Below are 10069 nucleotides of genomic sequence, written 5' to 3' on the forward strand. Positions count from 1 at the left end.
GAAGATCCACCTGGGAAAAGTGCACAGATGTATATTTGAAATGCTAATGTTGCATGAGATGATCGCCTTTTAATTCAGAGAAAACAAAGAGTGCGTATGTAGGGTGGGTCTTGACAATGATATTGTGTTCTAAACGCTTAACGTTTACTTTTATAATAGCGCTAATGCTCCTTGTGTTCAGCGAGAATAAGGGTTTGTCGGTTTTCCAAGCCAATGAAATGGAGTCCAGGTGATTTCTACAGAATAAACCCCAAATGTAAATGATCTTTTAAATAATATTATGATTATGATGATTATTATTATACACATTATAAACTTGCATGGACTGAGTACCCTATTTAAATATTAGAACTTTGAGATACCTTGTAATTGAATCAATGCCTAAATGTATGGATTTGTTGGTGCTTTTCTGCACTTTTCTCTTTTAGAAGTCTGAATGTGTAGATCTGTGCAGTTGTACAAATTAATAAACATTTCAAAACTGTCTGCATTCAATATTTAGTGTGCTTGCATTTAAGAATGATGTGCTTGATTTGATTTGATTTGCTCTGCCTCTGACAATAACAAACCTTTTAAAAAAGTATATTATTACATAGTGAAACGTGGTCAAGGGAGACACTTAGTGGTGGAGTAGATTACTGCACAATATATGATGACTACAAGAGACAAGTTTATGAAAAGTTGTTTATTTACATTATATCCACGGCTTTCTGTGAATGTGCAAGACTTTCGGTTCATTAGCTACTTTTTATAAGGTTACTGATAAACCTGTTTGCCGTACAAACCACTGTGTTCATATTTCAGATAATACATTAAAATAATATGGTAAGACACACCAGTTTGCAATATCAAGCAGGAAAACAAGCTGTTTTGTACAGCTAAAAATAGCTGGAAGTGGATGAGACCGGAAGTCTCGCACATAAATTTTACAAATGGGCACGCCCACTTTCACGGGAAAAATAAGGTGGATATTTCAGACCGTTTTGGTGAAATAGTTGTTTTGTAACTTAATGCAAAAGTGGTTTACGATCGAATAACAAATTCGTTCGTGCTTGTGTTTCAGAAATGAGACCTGAAAAAATAGTAAATAGTAAAACAGATCATTAGTGTTCCGATTTGAGAGAAAAAAAAAAATTCTGAGAAGGTTAGTAGGCCTAAGCGATTTAAGAAAAAAAAAAAAAATGCATACTTTTATTATGAAAATATTTATTTTGTCATCTGAAATATATTTATATACGCTGTTGATTAATCCGATTGAACGCAAGTGCACTTTTTGTTATTAAAAAAGTCTAACGCAATCTTAATGGAAATTTAATTGAACTACATTTCCCAAAAGCCACAGCGCGACGTCCGCTCCACTCCTATTGGCTGTCCGAGTCTTGTCGTCATCAGCGTGCAGTTAGACATGACGCGGGCGCGTCCGACACTCATCACAACTCAACGATGCGCGTCGAGTCGCCGGTCCGTTCGGTCGTGTGCGCAGCCCGTTAAGCGTCCGTGTCTGGATCCAGCCGTCCGTCCATGAGAAGCGCAGCGGCGGCGCTGTTTCCGTGTGTCATCGCGGTGCTGCTTCACTGGTTCGGCTGGACGGAAAGAACTGCGCTCCTGTTGGGCTTCGGCTCTGCAGGTACCTCTCAACTTCTGCTACTTTCTGTTATTCTGAATTAGTGTCTTATTTACAGTTTACGTTAAATAGAAAGTGTTTCAGTGTGACCTCTGCATTAGACAGATGCTGAATGCATACAGTGGATTAATAGAGAATAATTAATGCATGGAAATTCTTACTACTCGGTTTTTATGAAGCTATTGATGCACACAGATGCATATAAATATATTAATGCATATAGAAACTTAGTTCTCAGTTTATGTACAGCATTAATACTAAATGCATAATGCTAATGCATAAAGTACTCTCTGCATTTTGTGACTTTGTATATATATATATATATATATATACCATTAATGCATAGAAAATTTTAATGCTGAGTGCATGTATAAAATCAATGCATAATGATAAATTCTTAAAGAACATTGAATGCATATAGAAACTATAGCTAATTATATTTAGAGCATGTTACTTTTTATATTAAAGTTCTATATGCATTCAGTATTAATGTATACATTAATGATACATAATTATTTTTGTCTCTATATCTATCTATCTATCTAGTATCCTTTATAGACCATTAATCTCCAATGTATGTGCATATGAGACTAATGATTGATGCATAAAAAACATTCATACTCAATTTTTATGATTTCTGCTTAATGTATAATATGTGACCAATGATGACAAAACCAGTCATAAGGGTAATTTAAAAAAAATTGATTTATACATGAATAAATACGTTTAATAAATAAGCTTTTCATTGATGTATGGTTTGTTAGGATAGGACACTATTTGGCTGAGATACACCTATTTGAAAATCTGCAATCTAAGGGTGCAAAAAATCAAAATATTGAGAAAATCGCCTTTAAAGTTGTACAAATGAAGTTCTTAGCAATGCATGTTACTAAAAAAAGTTTTGATATATTTATGGTAGGAAATTTACAAAATGTCTTCATGGAACATGATCTTAATATCCTAATGATTTTAGGCATAAAAGAAAAATGTATCATTTTCACCCATAGAATGTTTTTTGGGCTATTGCTACAAATATACCCGTGCTACTTAAGACTGGTTTTGTGGTCCAGGGTCACATATTATGTATAGACCCTTAATGCTAAGTACATATAGAGCTTTAATGTTGACTGCATGCAAAAGAGCATTAATGCTGAATGCACTGACCATTGCACTTTAACCATCTATAAGCATGTTGAACAGCTTGCAGCAATTTGCTTATAATATCACTAATGGGCTCTGCTGGGGGGCTGAGATGTGCAATTAATGCATTAGAGGAAGAGCGCATTAGTGTGCTGTGCACGCAGATGCCGGCAGCTTGTTAACGACAGTGATCGGATTGAAGAAAGTATCGGATTTGAGCATGAAGATACAATAGCAGAGCGTGTGGAGAAAGTATCTGAGATCTTATTGAACTCCGGGAGAGATTTACCTGGCAACAAAGGCACAGATGCGCATTACACACTTACTCTGATGTTTGTCACACATGGTGGAATACGACACAAGTGACAATCCATTAGGGGATACAAAGGGACGCTGCCAGAGACTTTCATCTCTCTGCATCATCTGTTCTGTGTTTGAGCCTTCGAACCTGCCAGAAAAGGCTTTTTAAAGTAATAGTTCAAACAAAAATGATATTTTGCTTCCAAAAGAGGGCATCCAAGATGTAGATGAGATTGTTTCTTAGTCAGATTTGGAGAACTGTAGCATTGCATCACTTGCTCACCAATGGAGTGAATGGGTGCCGTCAGAATGAGAGTCCAAACATCTCATATAAAGGATGGATTTGTTTCTCACACACACATATGTTTTGGCTTCTTAAGATGTTGATTGAAGGACTGGAGTGGTGTGGATTACTTATGGGTTATTGTGATGTTTTTATCGGCTGTTTGGACTCTTATTCTGATGGCACCCATTCACTTGGTGAGCAAGTGATGGAATAAACTATGCATGTTTGAAACATTTGCAGCATCAGGCTCTGTTTTGGTGCTGATTATTGAGTTTCTGTTCAATAGTGTATTGATAGACAAGTAATCCACACCACTCCAGTCCATCAATTAACGTCTTAAGAAGACAAACCTAAAACCAATTTGTCATTAAGACATTTTTAACTAAAAGTGCATAATCTATAATAGCTCTTCCTCCAGTGAAGAAGTGGTCTGATCTAAATCAGGAGAGAGAATCTGCTGAGATAAAGCACTATTTACAAGACAAAACAGTTTTAAAACAAATATGTGGGTGAATTTTGATGTGAGAGAAACAGGAGATGGGCTTTTTCAATGATGAAAGCAACATTATGGATTATGGACATAGCTGGAAGCAACAGTTTGAAATTAAAAACATCTTAAAGATGTATTAGTTTCTAACAAACACACAGGTTTTGACTTCTTAGGATGTTAACTGATGGACTGGAGTGGTGTGGATTACTTATGGATTATTGCGATGTTTTTATCGGCTGTTTGGACTCTTATTCTGACGGCACCCATTCACTTGGTGAGCAAGTGATGGAATAAACTATGCATGTTTGAAACATTTGCAGCATCAGGCTCTGTTTTGGTGCTGATTATTGAGTTTCTGTTCAATAGTGTATTGATAGACAAGTATTCCACACCACTCCAGTCCATCAAGTAACGTCTTAAAAAGAAAAACCTAAAACCAATTTGTCATCAAGACATTTTTGTAACTAAACGTGCATAATCTATAATAGCTCTACCTCCAGTGAAGAAGTGGTCTGATCTGAATCAGGAGAGATCAAGCACAGATCAAGAACTGTTTACAAGCCAAAACAGTTTAAAAACAAATCTGTAAATGAATTTTTATGTGAGAGACAACAGGAGATGGGCTTTTTCAATGGACAATGCTGGAAGCAACAGTTTGAAGTTAAAAATGTCTTAATGATGGGTTTGTTTCTTACAAACATGCAGCTTTTGTCTTCTCAAAATGTTAACTGATGGACTGGAGTGGTGTGGATTACTTGTGGATTATTGTGATGTTTTTATCAGCTGTTTGGACTCTCTTTTCTGACGGCACCCATTCACTTGGTGAGCAAGTGGTGGATAAACTATGCATGTTTGAAACATTTGCAGCATCAGGCTCTGTTTTGGTGCTGATTATTGAGTTATTGTTCAATAGTGTATTGATAGACAAGTATTCCACACCACTCCAGTCCATCAAGTAACGTCTTAAGAAGAAAAACCTAAAACCAATTTGTCATCAAGACATTTTTGTAACTAAAAGTGCATAATCTATAATAGCTCTACCTCCAGTGAAGAAGTGGTCTGATCTGAATCAGGAGAGATCAAGCACAGATCAAGCACTGTTTACAAGCCAAAACAGTTTAAAAACAAATCTGTAAATGAATTTTTATGTGAGAGACAACAGGAGATGGGCTTTTTCAATTTTTACATAGCTGGAAGCAACGGTTTGAAGTTAAAAATGTCTTAATGATGGGTTTGTTTCTTACAAACACGCAGCTTTTTTCTTCTCAAGATGTTAACTGATGGACTGGAGTGGTGTGGATTACTTGTGGATTATTGTGATGTTTTTATCAGCTGTTTGGACTCTCTTTTCTGACGGCACCCATTCACTTGGTGAGCAAGTGGTGGAATAAACTATTCCCTTTATATAGCCTTTATGCGTGTTTGAAACATTTGCAGCATCAGGCTCTGTTTTGGCGCTGATTATTGAGTTTCTGTTTAACATTGTATTGACAAAACTTGAAACAAGTCCATAATCTATAATATCACATCCTCCAGTGAAGAAAAAGTGGTCTGATCTGAATCAGGGGAGAAATCTACACAGATCAAGCACTGTTTACAAGCCAAAACAGTTTAAAAACAAATATGTGGGTGGGTTTTGATGTGAGAGACAACAGAAGATGTGTTTTTTCAATGGTGAAAGCAGCATCATGGATTATGGACATAGCTGGAAGCAATGGTTTGAAGTAAAAAATGGCTTAATGATGCGTTTGTTTCTTACAAACACGCAGGTTTTGTTTTCTCAAGATGTTAACTGATGGACTGGAGTGGTGTGGATTATTGTGATGTTTTTATCAGCAGTTTGGACTCTCATTCTGACGGCACCCATTCACTGCAGAGCAAGTGATGGAATGTGTTTCTCCTTTATGTGTTTTTAAACCATTTTCAGCATTGGGGAACATCACAAGGTTCTGTTTTGGTGCTGATTGTTGTGTTTCTGTTCAATATTGTATTGATAGACAACCAGAAGGCAGTTCATGAAGTGTTGGTGGGTGTTTTATCAGCGAGGCATCATCATGAGCTCCGGCAGGCCATAAGAGACACATGGCTGGGCTACCTGAAACACCACCCTCACTTTCAGAAACGGTCGGTATTGCAAACATGTGCATGTAAATCTTTTGATTTTTGCTTCATTAAAACTCCCACGTCAATCAGACATTGATTTATTTCAAAGATTAAGATTAAGCTTGTGTTATTTGAGGGGTTTGTTTTGGCCTGCAACTTCATTGAACCTTATAAAAATCCTTATAAATATTCCACGCTTAAAGATCGCTCAGGCAAATGCTCATTAAAATAGGTCAAACATGATTTAATATACGAATCACAGCCCCAGCGCTGCTGCAAGTCAATTCTGCACCGTTTTATTATGAATAAATGAATATGTTTGAAAGTATGCCGCATGTTCTCATCAAAAGCTGCAATATTATATATTGGATGTTTGAAGGCCACAGCGTTTTGAGCAAAAAGAACATAACATTTATTTCTAAGGGTCAAAGAGTGGGTGGAAATGCTGATGAAAAAGCTCAAATATGACCGTTTATTGCAGGCAAAAAATATTAATCCTACATGTATGTGTTTGTGTGTGTCTAATATTTATGTACAATTTATTTTTATGCTTTTTATACCTTTTTTGACTTGGATAAGCAGGAAAGGCTTCTTTAAAAAAAACATTAAAATGTTAGTGTACAGTATATTTGATAAAATATATATATCTATTTTTTGTAAATATATTTTCTAACAACATATTTTTTGGCTATTTTGTTGTATATTTTTGAAAATATGTTTTAGATAATATAAAAAATGAAATATGTTTGCCCTTCATAAAATTAAATGTGAAAAGCATTGAATAAACATTACAAAAAGTAGCTTTAGAAATACAAAAACATAATAAATATATTTTTAATTAATTAATAAATTAGTTAATTTTGGATATTTTGTTGTATATATTTTTTTAAATGTTTAATATGTTAATATAAACATTTTTTATATATTTTATATATTTTATATATTTTATATATATATATATATATATATATATATATATAGTACAGACCAAAAGTTTGGACACACCTTCTCATTCAAATGAATGAGAAGTTGTGTCCAAACTTTTGGTCTGTACTGTATATTTTTCTGTTTATTGAAGTTTTTACTCTACATTTGTGCAGTTTTCAGTGGGTTAGTGATATTTTTTTTAAATATATATAAATGAATAAATAAATATTATTTAAATGGGATTTGACTTGGATAAGCAGGAAAGGCTTCTTTAAAAAAAAACATTAAAATGTTAGTGTACAGTATAGTTGATAAAATATATATCTATTTTTTGTAAATATATTTTCTACCAACATATTTTTTGGCTATTTTGTTGTATATTTTTGAAAATATGTTTTAAATAATATAAAAAATGAAATATGTTTGCCCTTCATAAAATTAAATGTGAAAAGCATTGAATAAACATTACAAAAAGTAGCTTTAGAAATACAAAAACATAATAAATATATTTTTAATTAATTAATAAATTAGTTAATTTTGGATATTTAGTTGTATATATTTTTTTAAATGTTTAATATGTTAATATAAACATTTTTTATATATTTTATATATTTTATATATATATATATATATATATATATATATATATATATATATATATATATAGTACAGACCAAAAGTTTGGACACACCTTCTCATTCAAATGAATGAGAAGTTGTGTCCAAACTTTTGGTCTGTACTGTATATTTTTCTGTTTATTGAAGTTTTTACTCTACATTTGTGCAGTTTTCAGTGGGTTAGTGATATTTTTTTAAATATATATAAATTAATAAATAAATATTATTTAAATGGGATTTGACTTGGATAAGCAGGAAAGGCTTCTTTAAAAAAATCATTTTAGCAGCCGTTTGATACAAAACAAAACTTGTCTGTAACGCGTGTGAAAATTTTATAAATAATAAAAATCTATAATCAGCAACAAACATATTTTACAATGGAAAACAAACTACAATACATAAAATTATTATTATAATTATTATAAATATAAAAATTATTACATTTTTATAAATCTTGTTGTGATTAAAACATGTAAAGGTTACAAAAAAAGTTTGTTAAAAGTATAAATAACATTATTTTAAGAATTGTTTAGTTTTTTTTCAGTGTGACAATTAGGGGTATATGATGAGACCAAAATCTAACCCTAACCCTAATAACATTATATATTATACATCATGACAGTTGTTTGCTGAAAAAAAAAAAAAAAAAAAAAATTATTGTAGTTTTTTATTTTATTTTAATAACTATCTCAGTTGAAAATAGTGATGACAAAAAAGCTAAAATATTTTTGGTGCAGTCTAAAAATTATTAGTTATTTTTTTTAAATTATATTTATTTTTAATGCGCATATGCATAAGGCTTATCTGATTAATAAAAATACTTCACAAATCACTAATTACAATTTGATTTCTGTCTAAACCAATGAACACACTGATCAGTTAAATAACAGCGTACAGCGTTACAACGAACTTGAGTCCTAAACACAAGACTCTTTTATGATTAATATTGTAAAACAGACTCTGCTGTAACAGACACAGCACATCTGTATTAATGCGGCAGATTGGGATGTTGCCCGGCAACAGGAACAATTAAATTACTTTGTGTGATATTACACGCTTGCTAGCCCGTCAGAAGTGACTAGATCTGGAGAATGATGTATTGATGTTGTCTGTTGTTTTATTTGAAAGGGTGATGGTGAAATTCATCATCGGGGAGCATGGCTGTTCAGTGCCGGAGGAAGATCGTGAGGATCCGTATTCCTGCTCGCTGCTGAACCTGACTGAGACAGGTGAATTCATCTCACAAACACCGCTCTGATTAAGCCACAAGCCCCGATACGTTCCTGAATTCAGAGCAGCCCGTTCCGCGAGGCTTATACAATGCCACTTTGCTGCAGTTTGTACATTATGATTCTCATCAGACCATTTCTATTTTCATAAAAAGCGTTTTTCTGCCTGGTTTCCTCCGTGCGATACTAGACCTTTTCATTTCATAGACCCCCCGCTCGGACATGAATCTCGCAGCATGTGTCCTGAAATCGCAGTGTGCACTCGGGCTCTCTTCTAAATAGTCAGCATGTTTTGGCCTCCAGCAGATTTCAATGGGACATCCTGTTATAACATTGTGCTTCCAGCTTCTGTTCTGCAGGATTTTCAGAGTTTAGACACATCTTCATCATCTTCATCATCAAGATTCTAAAAAATTCAAACTTTTTTAGTAGAATGCGGGAGTTTTTGAAGAATTCAAAAAGTAACAGCTAGGGCTGTCAAGTGATTAAAATGTTGAATTTAAGTAATTCAGTGATGTCCTGAGAAAGGTATTCACCAAAATATAACTTGAAGTCGTTATTGTTTTAAATGTGAAAAGCATTGAATAAACGTTACCAAAAAATGCATTTAGAAATAAATATTTTTTATTAAGCATTATATATATTATTATATATTATATATTTATATTATATTTTGCTATTTTAAAAATATAAAAAAAAATATATATATTTTTGTGAATATGTTTTAGAAAATCTAAATATGTGACCCTGGACCACAAAACCAGTCATAAGGTTAAATTTTACAAAACTGAGATGTATACATCATATGAAAGCTCAATAAATAAGCTTTCTATTGATGTATGGTTTGTTAGGATAGGACAATATTTGGCCGAGATACATCTATTTGAAAATCTAGAATCTGAGGGTGCAGAAAAATCAAAATAATGAGAAAATCACCTTTAAAGTTGTCCAAATTAAGTTCTTAACAATGCATATTACTAATCAAAAAATTACATTTTGATATATTTATAGTAGGAATTTTACAAAAAATCTTCATGCAACATGATCTTTACTTAATTTCCTAATGATTTTTGGCATAAAAGAAAAATCAATAATTTTGACCCATACAATGTATTTTTGGCTATTACTACAAATATACCCCAGCGACTTAAGACTGGTTTTGTGGTCCAGGGTCACATATATCTTTAAAAGCGTGCAAAAATGTATTGGCCTTTTCTATCCAAGAAAATACATTAATACACATATAAGATTTGAATGAAAATGAGCAATGGAGAAACTTTAGAAAAACTATTACATTGTAAAAAAATCTGGTTTTGAAATAGCTAGTTTTCTTGTTGTGATTGGAATATTATT

At 32.8% G+C, this 10069-nt stretch overlaps 1 protein-coding gene across 1 annotated transcript; it reads left to right on the top strand.

Moving 5' to 3' along the window:
• Positions 1–1447: 1447 nt before the first annotated feature.
• Positions 1448–8745, top strand: LOC141325823 (UDP-GalNAc:beta-1,3-N-acetylgalactosaminyltransferase 2-like). Its single transcript, XM_073834553.1, has 3 exons — positions 1448–1627; positions 5838–5964; positions 8616–8745. Exons 1-3 carry the CDS (start codon positions 1522–1524, stop codon positions 8743–8745), a joined length of 363 nt encoding a protein of 120 aa, XP_073690654.1. The 5' UTR covers positions 1448–1521.
• Positions 8746–10069: the final 1324 nt, after the last annotated feature.

This window comes from Garra rufa, chromosome 2 (genome assembly GCF_049309525.1).
Source record: "Garra rufa chromosome 2, GarRuf1.0, whole genome shotgun sequence".
NCBI lineage: Eukaryota > Metazoa > Chordata > Actinopteri > Cypriniformes > Cyprinidae > Garra > Garra rufa.

Excerpts from the sequence above, each read along its gene's own strand:
- LOC141325823 (XM_073834553.1), top strand. The coding sequence starts at position 1,522 with ATGAGAAGCGCAGCGGCGGCGCTGTTTCCGTGTGTCATCGCGGTGCTG. Across the intron at positions 1,628-5,837 it reads GTTGGGCTTCGGCTCTGCAG|ACAACCAGAAGGCAGTTCAT; the intron begins GTACCTCTCAAC and ends TTGTATTGATAG. Across the intron at positions 5,965-8,615 it reads CACCCTCACTTTCAGAAACG|GGTGATGGTGAAATTCATCA; the intron begins GTCGGTATTGCA and ends TTTATTTGAAAG.